This window comes from Macrobrachium nipponense, chromosome 26, assembly GCF_015104395.2.
Source record: "Macrobrachium nipponense isolate FS-2020 chromosome 26, ASM1510439v2, whole genome shotgun sequence".
Taxonomy (NCBI): domain Eukaryota; kingdom Metazoa; phylum Arthropoda; class Malacostraca; order Decapoda; family Palaemonidae; genus Macrobrachium; species Macrobrachium nipponense.
Window position 1 is genome coordinate 47,641,434 of NC_087215.1, and position 27,805 is coordinate 47,669,238.

Here is a 27,805-nt window from a genome sequence, read left to right on the forward strand (position 1 = left end):
TCTACATACATATATATATATATATATATAATATATATATATATATATATATATATATATATATATCTATCTATCATATATATATATATATAGATATATAATATATTATATATATAGATTATATATATATATATAGAATATATATATAGTATAGTATATATATATATATATATATATATATATATATATATATTATATATAGTATATTAATATATAGATGATATATATATATATAATATATATATATATATATATATATGTATCTATATATATATATAGATATATATATAGATATAGATATATATATATATATAATATATATATATATATATATATGTGTGTGTGTGTGTGTGTGTGTGTGTGTGTGCGTGTATAAACATTAATCAATATTTTAGATTTAGATATTCAGAAATTCTTATTTGACTTTAAATAATGCTAAAACACTTGTTACTTTTCTATGTTAAAAGTTAAACAAATGTGGGTACAAGTAATAATTCTGTTCATGAAAATACTGGGCACATTACTGAATGAGAACTCTGACACTCACAACAATGTAATGCTTGGTATTATCAGTAATATTTTTGCCCACCAAACACCTCTGTTTACTTGTGCAATTATATGCCTGATGGTTAGATAGATGGCTGTAGTTGTCAGAAAAAAATGAATTTAGTCGTTGGTGGCTGGCCAACTATTGTTGGTCACAACCACTTTGAAGAGGATGGCAAAGAAGCTAAAAAATTTACCCCAAATAAACTACAGTATAAGAAACTGGGAAGTTAGCACCCTGTGGATGCTGTCTTCCCAGTACCCTGTGGAGGTAGCCCGAGTTCGATACCCGCGGAACCAGAGGAATTTATTTCTGGTGATTAGAATTAATTTCTTGATATAATGTGGTTCTGATCCCACAATAAACTGTAGGTCCCGTTGCTAAGAAACCAACTGGTTCCTAGCCACGTGAAAAAATTCTAATCCCTCAGGCCAGCCGTAGGAGAGCTGTTAATCAGTTCAGTGGTCTGGTTAAACAAAGAAATACTTAACTTTAGTACCTTGTAGAACCACTATTTAAAGGAAAAAGGCGTATACTATCATTGAAGAAATTTATAACATCAGCCAATACAGTATAGATACACACACTTTGGGCAATTGGATGCCCATTGAACAAAAACTTTTTGAATCCATATGACACATTTCTTTTTGCATCAGGTTCGTCAGAGACTTAATTCCAACAGGCAGCCAGATAGCTGTCGTGTCTTTTGCAAATGTCTCTCGCATAGATGTCGACTTCACCGAAGTGACCAACAGCAACAGAGAGGACATTGTGCAGAGACTTCCGAAGACTTATACTGATGGAGGGTATACAGCCATAGGAGCAGCCATGATAACAGTCCTTGAGGTCTGTTCTGAATTAACTCTTCTTCTTCTCTATTCTCATCTCTCAGCTGATATAAAACTCATCACAGACATAAAAATGTTTTTTTTTAATTTTAGAGGAGATGATGGCTGGCTAAGGGTTAGTCACGACAGTACAGAGCTAGTTGCCTAACAAACGTGCAGTAAATGGATTTTCCATTTGAAGTATATCTTGTTTTGTTCATGAAAAACTTACAAATGTCGATCTTTCCCAAAGAGTAGTACCCATAAGAACTAACCCAGCCCATACAGTTTACCTTACCAAGATATACCTAACACTATCTTTGTATTTCCAGCTAGTCGAACGCTCAGGCATCACCAGCGACGGCCTCATGGTCGTTCTCATCACAGATGGTGAAGAGACTATTCCTCCTTTGGTGAGCAAGGTCCTTCCAGACATAAAAGAGCATGGCATCATCATCAACACTGTCTCTTTAGGTCCAAATGCCACTAACAACTTGGAACTGTGGGTAGGTACACTTTATCTCTGGTAGCAATGAGAAAGTTCATGATATTTCTAACATGTCCTGTAATGATAATTTATTTCTCAAAAGTTACTATTACTAGTATTATTATTGGCTCTTTCAGGCCTCTGAAACAGGAGGTAGAAGCTACTACCATAGGACAGGTTATTTAAGTTCTGCCTCTACACTGGATGCTCTTCTTCTCGACTCAATAAGCAAGTATACGGAGACCAGCGATGAACTCCTTCAGGTAAGCAACAGCCATCAACTTCCTAAACAAGCTGACAACTTTTTACAGCAGAAATCAGTAAAAATACCCTTAAAATCCAAAATCCATTTACACGAAATCTAAACATGAGTTGACCTACATGACAATTATATTCCATTTGTTTCTGGCCCATTTCCTCCATTTCCTTGTTACCTTACAATTTGAGACCAATGAAGTGAGCAACAAACATTTATCTCGTTGTGCCCTAATTACTTTCAATATTTTAATCCCAATGAAATTTTATAACTGTCAGATGTATAACTAGACAAAATATACTGCAACCATACTAATCTTAATATTCACATATATACATATATTTAAAAGGTTTACCGAGATGTTGTGAGAGTTAAAGCAGGGGAGTCCAACTTTAAAGAAGGAGAAGTTACCCTCGACTCAAGTGTGGGCCACCTAACAAAGTTTTCCTTCACGGAGAATATTCCACTCTATAACTCGTAAGTTTTCCCTAAATAAATATACATAATAGCATAACAAATACCAAGTAGTATCCATCTTGATTTAGTATAAAAGCAATGCTAACCGTTCCTTGTAACTATGGCTGTAGTGCGCCTTCAACTCTGTAAATATTTATATTTTCTGCAATAGTATTTGCAATTTGCCATGTAAATGTATGGAACAGCTATGGTAGAGTGCTAACATGTTACATCATGTCATATACACCCTATATCTCAAAAATATCCTTGGTAAACAACTATTACTGCAATTTACTTTTCTCTACTTGGAACACTGAATCTTGTCATACATTAAAAACTACACTTTAGATTTTGGCAGGTTAGTAATTAGGCTACCATTATTATTTAAACTGCATAGGTCACAAGGCATAAGCAAATTTGCTATTAACTACCAGTGTATAATATGCAATGAATAAGCACAGACTCTGCACCAAATGGGGAACTGATTACAATATATAAGTATGTACCATGTTCATTTTAATACTTGAGCACATACTTAAGTGTATGTGCTCATACACTGTATTGAAATTTATGTATGCTGTACTTGTATGTCCAACATAACATTTAATGTAATATTCTGATGTCCCTCTCAATTTGTCAACTGTGATTCCTGCTGGATTTATTCCACACCTGAGACAGCAAACGAATTCCCCATTATTTAATTTGATCCATGAAGATTTAGGTTAATCTTTTCACAGGAGCTAGGTGGCTCTATATTAAATCACTAGGGTATATGGGAGAGCACATTATAAAGATAATGAATCATGAACAGCAAGTACTCCATCCCTTCTCTCCTGTGTAGTAAAACACTAGCTGCTTAATACTCCTATATAAAAAGCTCATCAAAAGTGGGTACAATCCCATATTAGATTTCCATGAAATTATGGTCCTTCCATTCCAATACCTTTCTGGGTCTTCTTCTCCTTCCTTCCAACACTTTTGAATTATACACTTTATCTGCCTACATTCCTCATTTTTTTTACAAGACTATGGCACTTCAAATCAATCTGAAAGAGTGCATCCTTTCACTTTCACTAATTTTTTTTATTACTTCTTTGATATTACTCTGCAAGTTTTCCATCTTAGAGGTTAAATGAGTCAATGCTCATCACTTTGTCAATCTTCTCATGCCACACATACTACTGTGCAAACGGTCTTTCTAAAAAGCTTCAACCAGTTTTATTTGATCCAATATCTAATGCAGATGTATTGAAATTTTCAGATTTTCCATTGCAGTAAGCCTTATATCTCCTGACGGTGAGATATATAAAAACACTAGTGGACCACTTATATACAGTGAAGACCCATACACAAGAACTATAACTTTCTCCTTAACAGAAGCTAAGGTATGGTATGTCAAAAAAAATTTAATCCCCTTCTTAGTATCATTAAAACAAAAATTTTCATAATAAATATTCATTTGGATACTTACCTACTGTTAAGAAAGCTTTTATCTCTGTGCCGAGAGGCAAATTGGAATTCAAATGTAAGAAAAAGATTGAATGGCTTACCCAGATGACTGCTAGTACACCTGTTCTCCACCAGGTGTGTTTTGAATGTTTTACCTCTTGTCAAAATTCTCCTTGACAGCCCACTAAGTAGTGGGGAGGTTGGGGATGGTCTACTTTAACAATAGATAAATATTCAAATAAATAATTTTATTTTGAAAATTTAGATTTGGGATGAATCTTATCTACTGTTAAAGACAGCTGATTCTCATACTGAGAAGAGAATGGTGGATAGTGCAGCTAAACAAAATCTAGACAGCCAGTAGAGCTGGAAGTTTCTTGCATGAAATCCCAAACATTCTTATCTGATCAGGATTCCTTTCAGGATCTTACTGCCACCAGAAATTAAATTCCATTCAGAGAGCAAGGTGCTTGTATGTGGGCAGCACATAGTAGTCTTGCAGAGAAAACCACTTCAGTTTAGCTAAAAACAAAACTGAAGCAGCATGAAGGCACCTCTGTGCCTGGGTACAAAAGTCCCAAAAACAAGTCAACTAAAATTGAATACCATTATGATATAAAGGTACATTCCTATATATTAGTTTGGCACTGACCGAGATACAGAATTCTCCGAGTTTCAATGAGTTGGGCACAGGAAGAAAACCACTATGCTGGATTGGGCCTAAATGAATTCCCTATACATTTACAGGCAAAATCATATGGCTCAAAACACCACTAGTAAGTAATAACCAAAGCTAATAAGCTGGAGCCTAAGCTCTCTTGATAGCAGAGAAAAACTGCAGATAATGCCAATGTGCTACCCCAAGGCCACACTGCTTACAACTGAGCTTGATGACCTCTAGAAAAAGCAGCCTTCTTCTCCCTCCACTCAAAAATGTCAAAAGATGAAGATAAGAGGCGATGGAAAACTCCACAATTCCCATCACTACTAAGGAGCCCAATCTGAAGATCAGGGCCACTGATAGTGCCTGAGCTACATGGCCGGGTTGTGCTAACCCCTCTCTAATGTTCCCAAAGAGCTGGAGACAGGAGGGGCAATGTACTACCCTGATACCATATCTGTCTGACTGGAAGGACTGGGAACACTGGCTCATCACTCCCTGAAAACTCAATTCAAACCCACGAATTCAGGAACTGAATGAGCAGTACGAGCAGGCCAAGCAGACCATCCCCAATGAGATCCCAAAAGACTGCAAGGGAAGAGTCAAAGTGTTTCCCTACCACCTTTATTGCCTGACCATGGAAAGGTAGGGAGAGCTGTGCAAACCCCTATGTGTGATGATGGATTTAGGTGAGAGGGGTAAAAATGATCATCTGTTACTACAGTTATCTGACCATAGAAAGGCAGGGAAAACACTCCAAACTCATTGCTGCCTGTAAACCTGGTCCATAGATGAAGAAAACAAGGAACAAACAAGCTGCACGAAGAAGAAAGAGAATTGGACTTAAAGCATGCACGAAAGCTTATGGAGAAGAGATGAATATAACTTCGAGTGTAAAGGCCTCATACTCAGTGCCCAGGAAGTCAATCACCAGTGGCAAACAAGATTCCCTGCCCTATCCCAAAGGGAAAGGCATTCAGAAGGAAGCTGAATAAGCCTTCTAACGCAGGGCAGACTCCCCCAATCTAAACTCACAGCCATAGTCAGAGTGAAGGTGAGGTTCAAAGGAATGATGTAGAAGATGATGAAGAATGGAAGGAGAACGCCCTACCTCCCTCCATCACTGTCAAAACTTGCCTCGTCTGCAGAGTTGTTGAGAATCACAAAGACTTAGCCACAGAAATCAGAGGAATAAGGCTACATAGCCTATTTTTCTAAAGAACACAAAGGAAAGGTGTGATGGCACGACTACCTGGTAAACCTTACTGTCACGGAACTCCAAGTGACTAAATCTACTGTAACTGAAAGGTAAATACAGTCATACCTCTACATACAAAAGTCCCTACATGCGAAAAATCCAGGTTACGAAGGCAAATACGAAGATTTTTTGCTTCTGTGTACGAAAATAATTCAGGTTGCGAAAGGGTGTGCTGCAAAGTCTGAGATTCGCCCGGGCCGCTGAGAACAATTTTAAAACTCACGTGCCACCAACTCAGTAGACTCGCCACCATCCTCCCGTTCTCCCATTGGTTACTGATGCTAGTCACTGCCCTAAGATCCTGCTCTTCTATTGGTCAGCATCTGGCCCATCATGCACCTATATAAAGGCGTTCCTTGACCATTTTGTTGCAGCAGCGTCATCTTACACACCTGGAATTCATTCGTTCACATAGATTTCGTTTGTTAACGTAAATTCGTGTTAGTGATTTCGCTTTCTTTGTACTGTAAGCTACTTTATCGTGTTGTGTGTGAACTTAATTACATTATTAGCCATGGGTCCCAAGAATGCTGCTGAAGTTCACGGAAAGAAGAGGATGCTTTCTATGGAGACGAAGATGGAGATAGTTAAGAAGTATGAAGCTGGCATGCGGTTGAGTGTGATCGCTAAGGAATACAGCCGAGATCTGTCGATGATAGGCACCATCCTTAAGCAGAAGGAAGTCATAAAAGCAGCTACACCTTCCAAGGGCGAGACTATTTTTTCCAACAAGAGGAGCCACGTACATGATAAGATGGAGAGGCTGCTTCTCGTATGGATTAAGGACAAAGAAATCGCTGGCCATACAATAACCGAGACGGCAATCTGCCAGAAGGCCAGCACCATTTTCAGGGTTGGTTTGATAAATTTCATAAATGGACTGGCATCCATTCGGTGGTGCGGCATGGGGAGGCTGCCAGCTCAGACACGAAAGTGGCCCAAACCTTTGTTAAGATGTTTAACGAGAATGACAATCAAGGAAGGCTACAGTTCTCAGCAAGTCTTCAACTGTGATGAGACTTGCCTTGTTTGGAAAAAAATGCCTCGTCGGATGTACATCACGCAGGATGAGAAGAAGCTACCCGGGCCTATAAAAGACAGGCTTATGCTTGCACTTTCTCCTAATGCCAGTGGGGATTGTAAGGTGAAGCCCTACATGTGTATTATTCCGAGACTCCTCGAGCCTTCAAGGCCCACAAATTGCTAAAGGAGAAGCTTCCGATGATGTGGAGGGCTAATGCGAAAGTCTGGGTAATGAGACTTTTGTTCACCGAGTGGGTAAATCTGTGTTTCAGCCTGACAGTGAAGAAATTCTTGGAAGAGAAGTGCCTCCCTCTGAAATGTCTGCTGTTGTTGGACAATGCCCCTGCTCACCCTCCTGGCCTCGAGGAAGATATCCTAGCGGAGTATTCTTTCATCAAGGTTCTTTATCTTCCACCTAACACCACCCCTCTCCTCCAGCCCATGGACCAGCAAGTGATATCAAACTCAAGAAGCTTTATACAAAACATCTTTTCAAGAGATGTTTCGACATCACCGATACCACAAACCTCACCCTGCGGGAATTTTGGAAGGAGCATTTCGATATCGTGATATGCGTCCGACTCATCGATCAAGTTTGGCAGGAGGTTTCGAGGCGAACCTTGAATTTTTCATGGAGGAAACTCTGACCTGATGCCGTATCCGCCCGAGACTTCGAGGGATTCGACATGGGTGAAGCTGATGCAGATTCAGAAACAGTTGACGATCCTGAAACTGTTTTGCAGCCAGATCTTGACAAGATCGTTGCACTCACCAAGTCCTTGGGACTGGTCGTCGACAAGGACGACGCCAATGACCTTCTCCAGGAGCAACAAGAGGAGCTTACGACAGATGACCTGAAGGACTTGGAGGCCATGCAACATAACGTCATTCAAGAAGAGTTCTCTAGCAGCAGCGAGGAGGAGGAGGAGGACCCTATGACAACAGCAGAAATTAAGGATGTTCTAGCTGCTTTTCATAAAGTGCAAACATTTGTAGAAAAGAGACACCCCGAAAAGGCTTACACAGGTCGTATGCTTGCACAGTTCGATGACGTTTGCCTGAGTCGTTTCAGGAACATTTTGAAAAGCAGGCAGAAGCAATCTTCCTTGGATAGTTATGTTTTAAAGAGGCCTTTAGTAAGCAAACAGGAAGGTCCAAGTGATACGAAAAAACAGAAAATTGGAAGTGGTGAAAAATTTTTAATTTGTTTTAAAAAAAATGTAAATTAAAAAAGTAAAAAAATTAAAAAATCAGAAAAAGGTAAAAAAATGAAATTTAATTTTATGTTTTTCGTAAAGTTAAGTGGTAATGTTTTCTGTCATTTGTTAATGTGTTTCGTAAAGTTTAGTGTTAATGTTTTCTGCCATTTGTCCTCCTCCTCTGTCGCCACTTTTGAAGATCGCCTCCCTCGAAAGGTAAGATTCCACATTTTACTACATACGTACGTACATGTACGTACAGTATTTCTTGTACCCTGTACACTAATATACTTTATTTACAGGTACTACAATCACGGTTAGGTTAGGTATTGAATGGTCCAAATTGTTGAATTTCATTGTTTATTGGTCAATTTAGCATTATTATAAAATTTACTGTGGTGTTTCTGTAGGGCTTGGAACAAATTAGGCAATTTACATGTAAAACATAGTTCTAGATACGAAAAAATCAGGTTATGAAGGCTGCTTCGGAATGGATTAATTTTGTAACCTGAGGCACTACTGTATAGGATAAATGAAGTTTCAACTTTACAGTGACTGAAGGCAAAGTGGAGTGCAGCCCAAAAGGTGGGCAGGTACTTTACTAAGGTATCATTATGTTTGAATGGCTATTCCAGCTCGCTTTTACAAGCTAAATCCTAATGCAAAGAAAGAAGGTTTGTATCTTTGTTGGAACAAATAGCATATTTTTAAAGTAATTTACAGTGATACCTCGGTACTTGTCGTTAATTGGTTCCAAAAGGCTTGACAGTGCCAAAAACAATGAGAGTCAATTAAATTCCCATAAAGATAATGTAAAGTGAGTTCATTCGTTCCAGACCAACCCAGAAAATGCCACTTTATAAGGCATTTTGTGCAATAATGGGCTTGTATTTTACTTTTATAATGTACTAATCATGAATAAAGAAAACAATAATTAGGTACATTAAACAAATGAATGCTGTATAAAGTAATTTCATTTACCTTTTGCTTTTTCACAGATCATGGCCTCTGTAACACTACAACCCACTATTTTTCATTTATCCAGACTAACAACAATTTTCCTTTTTCCTTGAGTGCCTAAGGCCTCTGTTATGTCAGTTTTGATTCTTTTAACAATATCTGCAGCTTCAATGGTGACCATGTTCTTAGTATGTAGTACTCTCTCTCTCTCTCTCTCTCTCTCTCTCTCTCTCTCTCTCTCTCTCTCTCTCTCTCTCTCTCTCCCTCGTGCTTCTAACTAAATACCTTTTCTACTCACTATCAATTGCTTCATGTTTACAGCCCATTATCCAACATTCTAAAAACTTTTTTATTTTGATAGAGCATTGCCGTAAGTTTCAAGATAAACGAAATTTGATGCTGTTTCTGGTCCAACTTAAGTAAAAATTCATGCTTACTATATATACTCTCATATCATGTGACTTCCCAAAAAAAATTATAATCAAATTTTAGAAGGATGCACTATACCTACGATGACCAGAGAGCTACATAATGTGTGATCTCTTGGCCCTGGTTAGGCTGTGACTCCAATAGTAACTATTTGGAAAGGTCAAATAGTACACTTGTATTCAAAGTAATGTTAATTTTAATCAAACTAATGTTTTACTTAATGCATTCCCAAAAATAATACAAGGTGAATGTGGTCTGACAAGAACACATCCCTGCTTGAACCAACAGGTTCTTCCCGACTTCTCAAGTTGGGGCGATGCCCAACTTCATGCACTCTTGCCCAGAATGTATCCTTGTCTTCCTTGCAAGATGAGGCATATGACCACTGGATTGTCTCTCATAGCCATAATGCGATCATGTACTTAGACACCCCTTTCTTAGTCAAGCCAGTAAAGCAGTTCCCAGTTATCGGTGTGGATTCCATTCAGATGACTTGATGACAAGTGAAAATCGCCAATAACCAGATTTTGGCACCAATAACTGGTTAATGGCATCTCTGTTAGGAATGTATCGGCGCCAATACTCTGTTTTTGGCGTCGATAACCGGAAATAGGCACATTTCAGCGAAATCACCGATTTTCAGTGCTAGACAACCATTTTAATACCAGATCGCCAATAACTGAGGCCACTGATAAATGGGACTGCTTACTAACAAACAGATGTCGACACTCAGATGTGAGATATCAAGTTCTCTTAAAAGACAGTGCCACAGCATCATAACAGGACATAGTAGCATCTCATTCAAATCATTACCAATGAAATCCTCTGGGGAGGTGATCAAAAAAAAATTTGAACCTGACATCAGGGATTGATTTATACCAATACTTTGTTACAAATACTGGGACAAACTTGATCAATACAGATTCCAATCCCCTTGAGTGTTAAACATCAAAAGAAAGGCCATGAAGTTCACCTACTCTCTTCACCAAAGCCAAGGAAAGACGAATAAGTCTTTAGAGTCAGAGCCCTGTCTGATCACTCTCAAAGGCTCATATCAGTGACAAGTTTGGCTTCTAAGGAAGAGAGTCATATCCCAATCAAGGGCCTGACCTGAGTTCCCTTGGGGGTGCATAGAGATTTCCCACGAGTAAGTTTAAGAACCTGGCTGAGGACTGACCTGTAGCTCTTAATGGCCAAGGCTGAGAGAATCTTCTCTTAGTGAAGAAAAAGAGGAAGTCCACTACCTGCTTAAGAGTTGCTCTGATGTGAGACATACTCTGATGACGACACCAGCTACAGAAGACAGACCATTTTCCCAGATATATGCTGCTGAGGATTCCCAAAGGTATCAAGACACCTCCTTTGCTGTATGACAAGAAAAACCTCTGGCTCTAATGAGACAATGGCTACTTTCTAGGCATTAGGTGCCAGAGCTTCCATGGCCAGGTGATATCTCTTGATGTGCAACTGGCATAGAAAGTTGTACTATGGAGAAATTTCTCTTAGGACCTTGCATAACAAGAACTAGTAGGTCTGGATACCATTTGGCATGTGATCATTTGGGGGCCACAAGAATTAACCTGAGATTCAGTGTGATCAACAACCTGTTGACCACCTAATGAATCAAGCATAACGGAGGAAAAGTGTAAGCCACAAGACTGTCCCATGGGCTGTCCCATGGGTGCTGAAAGGCATCCTCCATCGCAGCCCATGGGTCCAGAATGATAAAACAGAATACAGGAAGTTTCCTGTAGTGCCATGTGCAAACAGGTCTATGCTTGGAGGTTCCCATAGCTCAAAACACTTTTCTACTGACCACTCTGTCTCTATCACCTGACTCAGGAGACTGAGTTTGTCTGGCACTAACTTCTGAGTATCCGGAATGTACCTGGCAGACAGGTGAACCACCACCCACTCTCCCACTTGCACCACCAACCAATGTAGCAGGAGGGACATTAGTCCCCTTTGCTTGTTAATGTATGCCACTGCTCTGGTGGTGTCACTCATCAATACCACAGAGTGCCCCATCTTATCAGTCTTGAAACTCCTGAAGTGCCAAGAAGGCTGCCTTCAATTCCAGGACATTGATGCAGAGGTATTTCTCATTCTGGTCCCATACATCTGACACCAACAACTCCTCTAGATGAGTGCCCCACCGCCTGTTGGTTGCATCCAAAAAGAGGCATCTCTGGAGGAGGCGTGCTAGGTGGCACTCCTACTCTGAGCATCTAACCATCAGCTTAAATCCTCTCTTACTTCATCTGAGAGAGGAATTGAAAAGAAAGGAGGATCTCTCACTGGAGACCAGAACTTCAACCTCCTTTGTAGGGAATGGAAATGAAGCTGCTCATAAGGAACCAGCTTTTCCAAACATAACAGGTGACCTAGAATGACTTACCACTACCAAGCAGGTTGTTCCTAACAAGACAGGAACTTCTACACTAACTTCCTGATCTTGCAAATGCATGAGTCTTATGGAAAAAACTCTTACTACTGCTGTTTATCAGCATGCCCAAGTAATTTACTCTTTTTGGGAATGAGATCTGATTTCTCAAAATTTATCGCCACAATGACATCTTGACAAAATTCGTGACGGTGATCTCTGTCTTGTAGCAACTGCAGCAAAGAGCTCAATAGGACTAGCCAATCATGAAGACACCTCAAAAGATGTACTATCCCATGTGAACAGCCCCAAACTGAAACCAGTGTGAATATTTGTGTGAACACTTTGGAGGCATTCGAAAACCCGAAATAGTTCGCTGAACTGAAAGATCATAACTCCAAGGGTAATGTGGAGGTACCTCCGAGAAGACCGATGGATGGACACGACTATTCACAAACGAGTTATGTTCTAAACGGTCATTTGCATATTGTTTGTTCATATGTAGTGCATAATTTTTGTTGAAGTTAACATTCAAATTTTTCTTTGGGCACCTATTCTGCTAGTAAAAATTTTTGCAAAGAATAGAAGAACATCAGGAAGAAGAATCTGTTCCTTTAACCCCTTCCCTGATTATCCAGAGTATTTTCGTGATTAACTACCATGTATTCTTCATACATCATGGGAACAATTGTTGATATTCCAAAAAAATTCTTACTTATTTCTATCTTCCTGATTTAACTTAGCCTGTGATGAATACCCGGTCTGCAACCCTGGGGCCTGTCCAGCTCCTGGCTTCTAGTGGAGAGGTGGAGGGGCAGTTGAGAGGTAGTGGGCACCAATGCCCAGGCTGGCAAAGACCGAAACCTTGCTAGGTGAGTGAGGCAATGGGTGTCAACCAGCAGTGATGACGTCCACAGAGTCACCTGCAGAGAATTAGAATTTGATGACAATGAGAAGACCTTCTCCTCTCTTTTTCTTTTTCCTAGCAAACTTATCCACTGTTCAGATGGCCTGACATGGCACTCCGAATACAAATTATTTTGGTTACACTTGTGCTTCCTGTACGTGGTACAGAGGGTGCGAGAATCCACCTCCACAGAGGAAAGGAACTTCTTGCAAGGCCAATCCTTCCCTGGGCAATGCCTGAATACCTAAGGTTTCCTCGTAAAGAAGGTGTAAGGCTGCAATGGCTAATAGGTTTGGCTCATTGTCTCTATCTTTTAACCAATCAGCAATAATAACAGTTATAGAAGAAGATACAGATAAGAGAATACTCATCAAGTTTCACAGAAAGCAAAAAGAAAAGTAGGGCAGAGAGTCTAGCAGACATCCAAACACAACAGCAACAGCATAGCTAAGTGCATAAAGGCACGTGGGCTGTCCCTAAAAAAAACACTCTAAAAATGCTATACCACAGTATTTTAATAGTTTTATCACAAAAAATGCATTAATCACGAAAATGATATGAAAACACAATAATTAATCAATATTTCTCAATGAAAAATACCACGAATAGGCGAATTTTCCACGAATAATGGGTATATACGTTCCACAGAAAAATTTGCAAGTAGGTGACTCAGCGAATCCAGAAATGTGAATAAGCGAGGGACGACTGTACATTTGGATTTGGTACCTACCATATCAGGACAAACATATCTTGTGTCTGATGTCAACTGTTCCACTTAGAAGTCGCAATACGTACTACATACTTGGCATACAGCAATATCAACTTACAGCAATCCAATCTTACAGCACTTTTCGCTGCCGGTAAAAGATCATTTTGCAGCGGCGTATAGAACCTTTACATGAAGTTACAGCAGCATAACCGTCATTAACGATGCTAACAGCAAGAATAGCCATCAAGTTGAAGGTACTTACTGCACTGTAACTTGATGCAAAATCAAACAATTCTGTAACATTAAGTTACAGCGCCAGTAATGATGAAGCAGCAGCTTATGGTGGAAATGAACTTACGGCACAGTGCTGGAACGGATACCTGGTAGAAAAATTACAATTATTGTACTAATACAGTAGGTGTTGGATCACTGCCAGTTGCAGTTAGGGTACATTGAGAGAATTTGTTATAAATAATTAGGACAATAAGAGAAATACATTTGAATGTAACCTAGCATTAATTATTTTCCAATAGAACTACAACTAAAATGGTTCTTGCAGGCTGGTCGATGGGTATACAATATAACAAGCTTCCCTCCAAAACATGAATATATATTAACCGACGATGTCCTGATAGCTGTGACCTCCTATCCCCGTAACAAGGCTCCAGAAGAGCCCATAAGGTAAGAGTATTATAGTCCTTCAAAAAACATTAAAGCCAAATTATTTAATTATAGAAACAAAAAGTAATCATTCGCTTGACTTATGAACTAATGGACAGATATAACTATAGTAGCTTCACATCAATGATGCCTCTGGTGTCTAGGCCAGTCTTTTACGATGCTCCTGATTGGCTGTTGATAAGCCCATCCCTGGGCTGAAAACTCTCAGTCTCTGGAGAGAGTTCACATAGGCAGGTTGTATGGTCCACCTCTCCTGAGGGATACGTCTTTCAACAGTATCCCTCAGGAGAGGTGGAACATACATTCTGTCTATGTGAACTCTCTCCAGAGACTGAGAGTTTCCAGACCTGTGATTGGCTTAACAACATCCAATCAGGAGTGTCGTAAGGGACTGGCCTAGACACCAGATGCACGGGTGATGTGAATCTACTATAGAAGTGATACAGTCAAGGCATTATGGTTTTGCTGGATTCTTTTGGGAAGGAATGAATGAACGAGTAAATAAATGATGAATTAAATAAGTGAATGCTTAATTACTGTATTACATTAAAAATATAAGAAGTATGAACCCTGCTAATATGCTGATTTAGTTGCATGCAGTACCTATATGGAACACTTCATTACCTCCATTAACGAATCTGCATATTCCAGGATGAAAGCCCTTACAATGAGAGTCTCTTAAAGTAAATTGTATTTCTCCTAACTATACAAACCTGAAGTACTTTACATTAAGAATTACTTTCAGCAAAGGTAGTTAGGTAGTTTAACTACCATTCAGTTGGTGGGAGTCCCGCCCCCGGAATGTAAACATTCCACTTTGCTTTTAGCCCAGATATCTGACTGAGGTTTGTATAGTTAATAAATATACATTTTACTTTTAAAATTGTCATTTGCTTCCACATGATATACAAACCATCAGTTCTTCACATTGGGAAGACATATTTAGAGGGAGGAAGCTTAATGAGTCTATATAGAACTGAATAGAGTCTGCGCACCTTGATTTTCTTCCTGGTTGAAAGAGCAAGAAGGAGAATTGTGCCTCTGATGAATTGATCGGAGTGTCGGAACTTTGTGATCAATCATCAGATTTCTGGGCTTTTTTCGAATAAGGAAGGGAACATAACCTCATAAAAAAAACAAGCTGGGATAAATCTGAACGTTTAAGACAGTAAAGCAAATACAAGCAGTAGGTTTGTCTTGCCGAAATGGGACAACTCATCGCCGCCATCTCATCGCCAGCCAACTCATCACCGCCAACTCATCTCCGGCCCAACTTATCTCCGGCCCAGCTCATCTCCAGCCCAACTTACACCCGGCCCAACTCATCACCGGTCCAACACACGCACACACACATACACACACACTCTGCAAGGCAGTGTAAATAAAAACGAAACAACAGTTACTCAATTACCAATCCTACTATTTGTAAACAAAAATACCGAACTATGAAATCAAAGTTTGTCAACAAAAACGTTAGTAATTTTTAACCTTTCAACGCATGACGACAATTACTCAATTACCAATTACAAACAAAAGTACCCAAGTATGAAATCAGATGTTTGTCAACAAAAACGTTAGTAATTATTAACCTTTCGATATATCACTTTCAGTTTTACATTCTTTCAGTAAACCCATTACAATGGAGACAATTTTAAGTCAGAGAGGCAAAGCGAAATTTTCTCATGATGGCTATTTGTTCATTTTCGACAAATTCAGCAAAACTGACTGCAATTTGATGTTCTGGAAATGTGATCAGCTCGGCAGGTGTAAAGCGAGAATACACACAAGATTTGGAAACGTAGTTAAAGTCTTGAATACTCACACCCATGACTCTTCACCGATAAAAGTAGAAGTAGAAAGGACAACTACAAAAATTAAAACCAGAGCTGAAGAGACGATGGAAAACCCAAGTGTAGTGATTAATGAAGTTTGATGTACTGTTCCCCAAGCGGTGCAAGGATCACTCCCGAATTCGTCGGCTCTAAAGAAAACTATTCGTCGGAAACGGAATCAGATTAGTGCCTCTCCGCCAAATCCAGTTGACCTAAATCATTTAGCAATCCCTGATGAATATTCGACCTACGAAACAGAGCCAAACCAGAAGGAAGATTTTTTATTAAAAGACAGTGGTCCCAGTGAAGATAGAATTTTGCTATTTGGAAGGAGAAGTTGGTTGCAACATTTGGTATCAACAGAAGTTTGGTATGGTAGACGGAACGTTTAAGATTGCTCCCACGCTATTTTCTGAATAAAGGTGTTTTTAATATTTACTGAATTTCATTAATCACTGACGGGAATGAGTTGGGCCAGGGATGAGTTGGGCCAGGGATGAGTTGGGCCAGGGATGAGTTGGGCCGGGGATGAGTAGGCGGCGATGAGTTGGTGGCGATGAGTTGGCGGTGATGAGATGTACCCCATTCTGTCTTGCAAGCTGAGGAGCAGTTGCTTCTATAGTCTAAAAGATAAAATAGAATGGTTGCTTGATTGTGAAACTTACCTGCTCGGAGCCAGTTCAAGCAAATCACAGCAAAATCCACTCAGCCCAAAAGAAGAGAAGAAGGATGAAGAGACAGAAGAGAAGAGAGGCCAGTCACTCATACATTCATTCTCACACCCGCAACAGCACATCTAAGACAAGATGCAACCTTGTCCTGATAAAGGAGCCGGGTAAGGTGCACAATTTGTTGAGCAGCCACCAAAGGCCCCAAGGAAAAAGTGTCCAAGGACTTGTGGGCCATGTCCTGAAGGTAGTAGGAGATGAAGGTGGTCTGTTGAGACCACACTCCCGCCTACAGAACCCGATGGATTGACATATACTTCTGGAATCATTCCAGAAGTATATGTCAATATACTTCAACCCTCGCTGGAAGTTCCAGCGAGGGTTGAACCAATGACCCGTGAGCTCAGCCAGGGAGTAGGGTGAGGTGGAGTAATACCGTACCATTAGTGGAAAAATGTTTGGCAAAAATCAAGTTTCAGCCAGATTGAGTAAAGTTTATGTCCAAAATAAACTTCAAGAAATGGGCCATCTATGGCATTCTCGCAAATTGTTAAAATGGCTAAAATTACTTTAAATGGATGTGTTTAGCTTATTAATGGGTGAAATGAAAGAAATCTAATACAAATTAACATTTATTGTACAAAAATAGATAATAGAATATACCTATACATTCTTTGTACAGATTTTTTGCATCCTACCCTACCGTATATTGAAGGAGTTCAGTAGAGCAGAGACCTTTATTAGGATTGCCTGCCTCTGGGTGCAGCCCTTTACAGTGGTCAGGACACCCTTACACTGCACAGCCTCCACATTTTCAATATCTTCAACTGCAGGAAACGAGAAAGTGTCTGTGGGAAACAAAGACTTCATGCAGAGGAAGGACACCTATTTCACTTCCTTAATGTTCATCATCTTACAAACATAATGAACAGGTGCCCCACTGTTCCTCCCCTCTTCGAGTTCAAGCTCAATCAGCATAAAGTCCCCAACCTGGAAAAGAAATAAAAGTTTAAAAGCTCCCTCTAAATTACTTTGGTCCAGCTGTTTCTTACTGGTGTGCGCATAATTCCTTGGCATGATGGACGATTGTCAGTAGATTCTGGAAGAGAGCAAATGCCATTAGATTTTGACAAATAATTGAAAAGTCAGGAAAAATTTTTTAAATAAATGTTGGGGTAACACCGTACACCTTATGCCTCATCCGTCTGGTGTTCCCCCAAACTACTAATTATTTCTTTTAATTTCATAAAATTAAGCTATCTCATATCATCAATTTCAAACACCATACAAATGTCTTATGTTGGTTGTTGCACACTTCGTTGTCATATTAACACTGGTAGCACATAAAAACACTGATAAAAATAACCCAGAACTTTACCCTTCCAAAACACACACTTTTACTTGTTTATCATTCACTGTTTCACGTGTGGGTCTTATCTTTATCTTACTTCACAAATGCAATCACTTTCCAACTTGTTATTCCAAGTATTTAAGTTTCACTGGCACTTCAAAAATTTGGCCATATGGTCTTTCCCCACACGGTTTTTTCCCATGCCATGCTAGACTTTCTTCAGGCTATTTCATGGCAAAACTTTTGAAAGGCTAATCTTTATTTCACTCAAATAAGTCTAAATATGGCTATTTTCGCCATTAAATCTAAATACTATCAAATGAATCCCGCTATATTCGTTGTCATGGCACACTAGAGTAGAACCCCGAAAAATTACAATGAACATGCAAAAATGTTATTTTCTTACCTGGTAAACAGAGATGCGGCGGGATCAGTGAGCGCAAAGAGTGGAGTTGTTGTTGATGCTCTTCTTCTTCCTCAAACAGAGTGACGTGAAAATACAGCCACTAGTTTTTTGTCAGGAGCTCGTGTATGTTGTTTCCCCATGTACGGTACTACCCCACCTCACCCTACTGGTGTCTTCTACGCCAACACCAGAGTATGCCCTTCTAATCGTCTCACGAAACCAGAAAGAAATTGTGTTCTTAGACACTTCTTTCTTGGACAAGCCAGAACTAACGAAGAGTCGTCGACACTCGGCCAGAGATGCTGAGTCCTCTTCAGTTAGCTTGCAGCACTCTAACAGGACAAAGTAGCATCTCTTCTGCATCATTATCTACAAAGTCCTCTAGGGAGGGGATCATAAAGAACTCAAACCTGGCATCAGGGCATCAGGTTTTGAGTCTTCACTACAAAGTCTGGGATGAAATCGGGCATAACAGATCCCCATCCCCTCGAGTGTTTAACATCAAAAGAGACTCCATGGAGTTTGCCTACTCTCTTCACTGATGCCAGGGCAAGCAGGAGCACGGTCTTGCAGGTCAGCTCCCTGTCTGATGACTCTCATAAAGTCTTGTACTGTACATAAGTCATGTACCTCAGAATGGGATTCACATCCCATGCATGGGGCCTGAGGTCCCTGGGTGGGTAAGACCTTTCAAAGCTTCTCATCAAAGATACAGTCTCCCAAAAAGTCTTTTCTACACTATTGTGGGTTGCTCCTATTTCCTCAGAATCTAATACTCTGTGAGTCTACTGCTATCAGATACATATATAAACCATATGCCATCCCAATGAGGATGTGAATAATATGGGGTTAGTACGGGGTCGACTTCCGATGAATAATATATGGATACAGCCAACTTAATCTCAGTACCTGACCGATGACTGTAACGTATAGTCCATAAATCACAGGCTACATTGGATTACCTGAAACTGTTTGAAAATGGCCCTTTATAGCTTCATTATCAGATATATACAGTAACAAGTTCTAAATTTTCATGAAATTTTTTCATCACATTTACTTGCAGCAAATTTTTAATATTGATGATAGATGTCCCTCAGGTGAAGTATCCACGCTATCATTTTGTGTTTGTTTGTAAGGCCTTTATGCTTTGTCAAGAACCTGGTGCAAGGTCTAAGTTTATATATGACTTAGTACGCCAACGATATTAGAACAAAAGCAATCGCTCTTAGATTAAGTAGGCTTGACAATCAATTTTTGTGCTCTGTGAGCAGCTCGCAAGACAAACACAATGAAACAATATTGCCATTTATTTAATCATCACTTTCCTGTGTCCCAAAGGGTGAAGGTGTGGATGTCTGCCAATGACATCCAGTTCCCAGAGCCAGCGCCTGTCTATGCATTGGTCAGCCAGGGATACAGCATCGTTGTCAATGCAAACGTGACTGCCATTGTCGATCCACCTACCAGCGACTCGGCCATTAGTCTACCCTTATTTGATGATGGTGTTGGTAAGTTTTGCTCTTGTGATTTTGTGCGAAATAGTTTATTTTCATTACCACTGGTACTACTACTTCAATACTATACTACTATGCATAATGATGATGGTAATAGTGACATGAAAACTTTACCTACCAGTTTCTTACATAACTACTCAGATGGCAAGCTGTATCAACCAATCAATCATATGTGTCAACTTTTGACAATATTATTATTATTATTATTATTATTATTATTATTATTATTATTATTATTATTATTATTATTATTATTATTATTATTATTGTTATTATTATTATTATTCGAAAACTGTGACTTAAACCTCAAAAATATTCGTGAAACATGTATAAATCTTCGAAACCTAACATGAAAAACACTGGACGCCCTTTCTTTCATTGCTAAGGTGCTGACATCCAGGAGGGGGATGGAATTTATTCTGCCTACTTCACGCAGTTTTCCGGCAACGGTCGCTACAGTCTCTCAGCTGTTGTCTCCACGACCAACCTTACGGCTAAGTTGTTGGGTAAGCTTACTTATGGCCTTAAACTTCTGTTTATAAAATTTATTATTGCATAAGATAAAGAATAGGATTATCTCCACAGGAGAGTACTTTGATACAGAGAACGTAGATTCTTCATATTCCTCCTTGTGGTACACTACATTTGTGAAAGATTATTGTCCTTGATAAAGACAAACTTCCTCTTTGAGGATTTGAGCCGCTGACTTGTGATTTGAAAGCTCAACACTATATCCACTCATTCACAGAGAGAATAAATTGGATGGGTTTAATGGATTGTCCTGGAAACTCACAAGCCAGTGGTTGAAATCCCAAAAGAAGACGTTGGTTTTCATCATCTATTTCCAGGTGACATTACTGAGTGGGCCTTACTGTAACGAAAAGTTTTTAGTGTACCCATTCATTAATAAAATGTTGTTAAACACGCTAATAAAGAGAGTATATGGTAAGACACTAAGATCAATTCACAAAAAATTATTTTGAATTTGATTTTCACATCTGTACTGCGAATGTCATGATCACAATCGACCATAGCCTTATGTCTCCCTTTCCAACAACTAATATCACAAAAAACCCTTATCCTAAAAGGCAGCGAAACAGAAAGCTTAACCTTGAAACCAGGGCATCCCGGAAGCAACGCCATACGAGTAATGGAGATACCTGTGCCCGAGAATACCCTGCCAATGCCCGCTGATTCAGTCTTCCATGTCAAGGATTTGGACCCACCGACATCTAGCGAAGGTGAAGGCAGAAGTAACAAGGACCTTAACAAAGTTTCAGTAGAGCCCTTCACTAGGTTCACGTCAGGTGGAATCTTCAAGGTGAGTTGGTGGTTCTCAGGTGATGAAATGAGTCCATCAAGATTGGTCTCGGTAGGAGAATGCATTTCATTGTGAACACTTTTTACTGTTATTTTGGTTTAAATCAAGCTGTGCTCAACCTGTAACCAGTCTCTGATGAAATTAACCTTTTGAAGCGAGAAAGTTCGATTATCCCTATTGTACTTAGACCGGTGAACCCACTTAAATTTTTGCCTCCCTTTGGGAGTTCCATGGGCTGTCTGGAATCTAGGTCTTGGCATTACGCCACCCAAGCAAAGTTTGGCCACAGCTGTTTGGAGGTTGTTAGAGACTATGTGATCTATCAAGGACAGTAAAGCATACTCTACATTATATAGGGGATCATGGATTCTGGAAACCAGAGAGAGATTGTGACGGTTTGCGTTAGATTAAACTCGTTTCCATGTAATAAACATGGAAAATTGTATTATATATGATACATAATAATAAGGATAAATGACAAAAATGATACTGAAGTAAACAAGGCTGAGTGCACATCTGATAAACTGATTAACAATGCTGGTAATGATTAAGTCCTCATATTCATATAGCAATGAAATTCAATGCAACACGACAAAATAACCTAGGAAAATAGAAAATAAAAAGAAAAAAAAAATACAAAGAGATTAATTAAAAACAATCCTAACAGACTTATATCGATCTTAAACTTCCTTTATCAGGTCAACAACTTCCAACCAGGTGACTTGCAACCTCCTGGGAGGGTCACAGATCTAGAAGTGTTGTCCATCTCTCTCTATGAAGCCACAGTGAAGCTGAGGTGGACGAGTCCTGGCGATGATCTGTATCACGGGAAAGGTCAGTGACTTTTAGCCTCCTCTTTGGCAAGTTTATCAACTGGTTAAATATTCAAACTATTATTTTTAGTATCTTTTTGAGAAGGTAAACGTCGTCACTTAAGAACAACACGATCTGGTATCAGTTACAGATATTTCAAGAAGTGAATATGTTATTGGATGCTATAATTGAAGATTGTCATATAATTACCTGACACTTGTCAGTAAGTATTAATATTAATTCATTTCACTACTGTAACAGTTACGAATAATGATTTCTATCTGTGTGACCATACCTTAGTAATACTTGAAAATAACAAGAGATTACCTTTGTGGGAAGTGCTATAATGTTGTCTTCAGAGCTATTGTAAAGATTGCCCAAATTTCGTTGAATATTATAATCTGTTTCATTTCATCTGTCTACTCGCCAATGTAACTTTCATGCAGATCATAAAATGGCAAATGCATAGATAGCTCTCGATTGCCGGAAATCAATTTTTTCGATGCTGTAGCCTTAATGTCACAAAGATGGAAAATGTTTCTTCAGCAATACATTTGAATGCCCATATATACGAACAGCCCTCACACCTTATCATATAGATCATAAAAATGCCAATTTATGCCAATAATATAACACTGCAACCAAACGAGTTGTGAGCTATTAACAAGCAGCCTACTCAAGTTAAATGCAAGGGAACGATGGACTTGAAGCAATTATTGTTTTTATTTCGTATGTAAGTACAAAGAAAACTGGCTATATGAGTATGGATGAGAGTCATTCCAATAATTTCTTGCATGCAAATTACATGAGCGAGCATGTCAATATTCAAAATAAGCAAGAAATGTCTGTGAGGCTGTCTATAGCCTGGTGGGCTGCTGTATTGGCTAGAAGGCGGGAAATTTCTGTTATAACTTGGCATGATAGCAATGGTAATGAGGTTTTCTTTCCAGAATATTCTGCATATTTAGATATTTTTTCCTAAGCCTGCAAATAAGAGTAATAGCTCAATTCTTAGGCAATTTCGGGACTATTTAGCTAAATACCTTATCCAGCAAAAGTTTAAAATTCTGTTCAGTTCCCATCATCCTTAGTGTTAATGTAATACGTACAGCATAAAAGGCTAGCCTAGGCATACAACTTCATTGCTGGGCATAGGAATGATAATTAGATAGTTAACAGTAAAATATTTTTAAAAAATAATTGTTTCTACACGATATACAAGCCATCGGTCCTTCACATAAGGAATTACTCTCGGTGAAGCTGGAAAATGGTCGTTTAACTCTTGAACAAGGTGGTTAAGCAGTAACTGCCATCTGGCAGGCGGGAATACCCAGCTTATCCACCTGTCCCAGGAGTGCTGGGGCCCCAGATGCAAACATTCCAGTTTGCTTTCAGCTGTCATGAAGTGTGAATATGTTCTCGTGAACTTTGACTGACAGTTGCAATTTTTTGTGGGATTTTTCTTTTTATTTCACTTTTTGTGAATAGTGTCTGATATTTCATAATATACAAACCCACGATTTGTGATAACCTTGTGTAGGCCATCTTCCCCCAACATGTGTGTGTGGAGTTGGCTCAACCTGCTCAGATCAGCCGAATCAAGTGCTCAACTCTGTTTGAGTGAACTTTCTACTCTCCTCAGGTTGGTGCTTTGCATAAGCACCCTTCTTTCCCCGTCCTTCAGTCATCACAGGTTGATGATTGCCCATGGTATACCCCTCCTGCTGGTTCTTCTAGCAGGACAAGCAGAAATGCCTTTTCTCTTTACCTGTTCTCTTAACCCTCTTGGTTCTTCTGAGAGGTGCAACGTGGACAGAGAGAATTCAGATGAGTTTGTCTCTTTTCAGAATTCAGCCACCAGGGTTTACATCTCAGGATCAATTCCCAGATTGTCTCGTCGAACACCCAAATAGTTGAAGAAGGTTTGGGTTCTGTCGAAGTTCTTTCTTCAAGGAGAGAAAGTCAGGAATTTCATGTCACCAGAAAACCTCGAGAGTCTTCTTTTGGATGCAAACACCCTTGACTTTCATTTAGCAGAGATCTTTGTGCCAATTCGTCAACACAATGATCTCGGGGATAGGACCACAGCATCCCCTGTGGATAATCTTCACTGCTCAAGAACCTTTCTCTTCCAGGAGAGACAAGGGGTTTCAAAGGGGCATAGCATTCCTTGCTTGCAAAGGCATTCTCGACCAGATGAATACCTTTTCTCCTGACAAGGAGTTCATTTGGGTAAAGACTCCCAATCAAGCTCTTCCCCCCCCCCCCCTCCCATATTACCTCAACACGAGTGATTCCTCTTGCCTCAGAGGGGCCCCGTGCCGACTGCAAGTTGTCCTGTCTATGCTTCACCCAGAATCAAGTCTCACATTTTTTCTCCTTGCCACGATGGATATCCTTTCTCACAGCAATAGACAGCGAGCATGGAGGACACCGCCACGGTTTTCCTCCAGGCTCTCTTATGAGATATATGATCCTTCACTCCTTTAAGGCTTTGTTTCCTCAGATGCAATCACTACTGGAAAGGACTCTGCCTTCGGGAGACCAGTTGGTGGGGATGGGTGTCAGTAAGTATTAATATTAATTCATTTCACTACTGTAACAGTTACGAATAATGATTTCTATCTGTGTGACCATACCTTAGTAATACTTGAAAATAACAAGAGATTACCTTTGTGGGAAGTGCTGTAATGTTGTCTTCAGAGCTATTGTAAAGATTGCCCAAATTTCGTTGAATATTATAATCTGTTTCATTTCATCTGTCTACTCGCCAATGTAACTTTCATGCAGATCATAAAATGGCAAATGCATAGATAGCTCTCGATTGCCGGAAATCAATTTTTTCGATGCTGTAGCCTTAATGTCACAAAGATGGAAAATGTTTCTTCAGCAATACATTTGAATGCCCATATATACGAACAGCCCTCACACCTTATCTAGATCATAAAAATGCCAATTTATGCCAATAATATAACACTGCAACCAAACGAGTTGTGAGCTATTAACAAGCAGCCTACTCAAGTTAAATGCAAGGGAACGATGGACTTGAAGCAATTATTGTTTTTATTTCGTATGTAAGTACAAAGAAAACTGGCTATATGAGTATGGATGAGAGTCATTCCAATAATTTCTTGCATGCAAATTACATGAGCGAGCATGTCAATATTCAAAATAAGCAAGAAATGTCTGTGAGGCTGTCTATAGCCTGGTGGGCTGCTGTATTGGCTAGAAGGCGGGAAATTTCTGTTATAACTTGGCATGATAGCAATGGTAATGAGGTTTTCTTTCCAGAATATTCTGCATATTTAGATATTTTTTCCTAAGCCTACAAATAAGAGTAATAGCTCAATTCTTAGGCAATTTCGGGACTATTTAGCTAAATACCTTATCCAGCAAAAGTTTAAAATTCTGTTCAGTTCCCATCATCCTTAGTGTTAATGTAATACGTACAGCATAAAAGGCTAGCCTAGGCATACAACTTCATTGCTGGGCATAGGAATGATAATTAGATAGTTAACAGTAAAATATTTTTAAAAAATAATTGTTTCTACACGATATACAAGCCATCGGTCCTTCACATAAGGAATTACTCTCGGTGAAGCTGGAAAATGGTCGTTTAACTCTTGAACAAGGTGGTTAAGCAGTAACTGCCATCTGGCAGGCGGGAATACCCAGCTTATCCACCTGTCCCAGGAGTGCTGGGGCCCCAGATGCAAACATTCCAGTTTGCTTTCAGCTGTCATGAAGTGTGAATATGTTCTCGTGAACTTTGACTGACAGTTGCAATTTTTTGTGGGATTTTCTTTTTATTTCACTTTTTGTGAATAGTGTCTGATATTTCATAATATACAAACCCACGATTTGTGATAACCTTGTGTAGGCCATCTTCCCCCAACATGTGTGTGTGGAGTTGGCTCAACCTGCTCAGATCAGCCGAATCAAGTGCTCAACTCTGTTTGAGTGAACTTTCTACTCTCCTCAGGTTGGTGCTTTGCATAAGCACCCTTCTTTCCCCGTCCTTCAGTCATCACAGGTTGATGATTGCCCATGGTATACCCCTCCTGCTGGTTCTTCTAGCAGGACAAGCAGAAATGCCTTTTCTCTTTACCTGTTCTCTTAACCCTCTTGGTTCTTCTGAGAGGTGCAACGTGGACAGAGAGAATTCAGATGAGTTTGTCTCTTTTCAGAATTCAGCCACCAGGATTTACATCTCAGGATCAATTCCCAGATTGTCTCGTCGAACACCCAAATAGTTGAAGAAGGTTTGGGTTCTGTCGAAGTTCTTTCTTCAAGGAGAGAAAGTCAGGAATTTCATGTCACCAGAAAACCTCGAGAGTCTTCTTTTGGATGCAAACACCCTTGACTTTCATTTAGCAGAGATCTTTGTGCCAATTCGTCAACACAATGATCTCGGGGATAGGACCACAGCATCCCCTGTGGATAATCTTCACTGCTCAAGAACCTTTCTCTTCCAGGAGAGACAAGGGGTTTCAAAGGGGCATAGCATTCCTTGCTTGCAAAGGCATTCTCGACCAGATGAATACCTTTTCTCCTGACAAGGAGTTCATTTGGGTAAAGACTCCCAATCAAGCTCTTCCCCCCCCCCCTCCCATATTACCTCAACACGAGTGATTCCTCTTGCCTCAGAGGGGCCCAGTGCCGACTGCAAGTTGTCCTGTCTATGCTTCACCCAGAATCAAGTCTCACATTTTTTCTCCTTGCCACGATGGATATCCTTTCTCACAGCAATAGACAGCGAGCATGGAGGACACCGCCACGGTTTTCCTCCAGGCTCTCTTATGAGATATATGATCCTTCACTCCTTTAAGGCTTTGTTTCCTCAGATGCAATCACTACTGGAAAGGACTCTGCCTTCGGGAGACCAGTTGGTGGGGATGGGTGTTTTTTCCCTACCTAACACCAGGCAGCACCCTGTGGGTAATTCTGGTGCTAAGAAAAGGGACATTGTCCTAATGTGGGTCTCCAGTTTTGTAAGTCCCAAAGTCGTCTCGACCTTTGGGAATGGACATTTACTCGGTTCCGCCTCTCTCTTTTAGAGAGTGGTAGATACCACGGTAGTCAAGGAACATGCCATGGCATCTGCCTTGTCCTCTGGGCAATGACCAAGACCCTTGGGTCTTTGTATCTGCTTAGGCCAGATCTTCCTCATCTCCTAAAAGTCTCAGGCTCCGAAGGATAATTGCAGAAGCATCCAGCCTTCTTCTTTCTCTTCTTTCCAATCAGGAAGAGGTCAGGAGGAAGGAGATAGGAAAAGATCCTGCTGCTGGTGCTTTGATGAAAAGTTGTCAGTCGAGTATCTGAACTTTATAATGACATAGCTGGGATCCAGTAGCAGACATCCATCAGGAGAAGTACCTGCTTTTTTTCAGGTCTCGGCCATCTTCCATCGAACTTCCGTTCCGTCTCCTCTCCCATGTTCCCAGTTAGGGAGCGACAATTCAGCTAGAGATAGTCGTCTTGTGTCCTGTTGTTGCAACAGAAGCCTCCCCTCAGGGCAGCTTCGCCTTTGCTCTCTTTAGTGGAGAATGAAGGAGGTCTGCTGCCAGTCCTTAATCCTTTTTTTTTCTCTTGAATGGTGAGGAAGGATTTACGCTGGTGCTCGATTAACAGAAGCTTTTGAATATGCCTGCATGTTCTTCTCGTGACA

At 39.9% G+C, this 27,805-nt stretch overlaps 1 protein-coding gene across 1 annotated transcript in view; it reads left to right on the forward strand.

Annotated features, from left to right (window-relative positions):
* Nucleotides 1-27,805, forward strand: part of LOC135199661 (calcium-activated chloride channel regulator 1-like) — a 111,530-nt gene that overhangs the window by 71,187 nt on the left and 12,538 nt on the right. Inside the window, exons 10-19 of the mRNA XM_064227817.1 lie at nucleotides 1,204-1,393; nucleotides 1,707-1,880; nucleotides 1,999-2,124; nucleotides 2,467-2,594; nucleotides 3,835-3,958; nucleotides 14,111-14,232; nucleotides 19,828-19,997; nucleotides 20,390-20,509; nucleotides 21,092-21,324; nucleotides 22,023-22,158. Of these exons, the coding sequence (XP_064083887.1) occupies nucleotides 1,204-1,393; nucleotides 1,707-1,880; nucleotides 1,999-2,124; nucleotides 2,467-2,594; nucleotides 3,835-3,958; nucleotides 14,111-14,232; nucleotides 19,828-19,997; nucleotides 20,390-20,509; nucleotides 21,092-21,324; nucleotides 22,023-22,158 (1,523 nt within the window). The remainder of the gene's footprint in view (nucleotides 1-1,203; nucleotides 1,394-1,706; nucleotides 1,881-1,998; nucleotides 2,125-2,466; nucleotides 2,595-3,834; nucleotides 3,959-14,110; nucleotides 14,233-19,827; nucleotides 19,998-20,389; nucleotides 20,510-21,091; nucleotides 21,325-22,022; nucleotides 22,159-27,805) is intronic.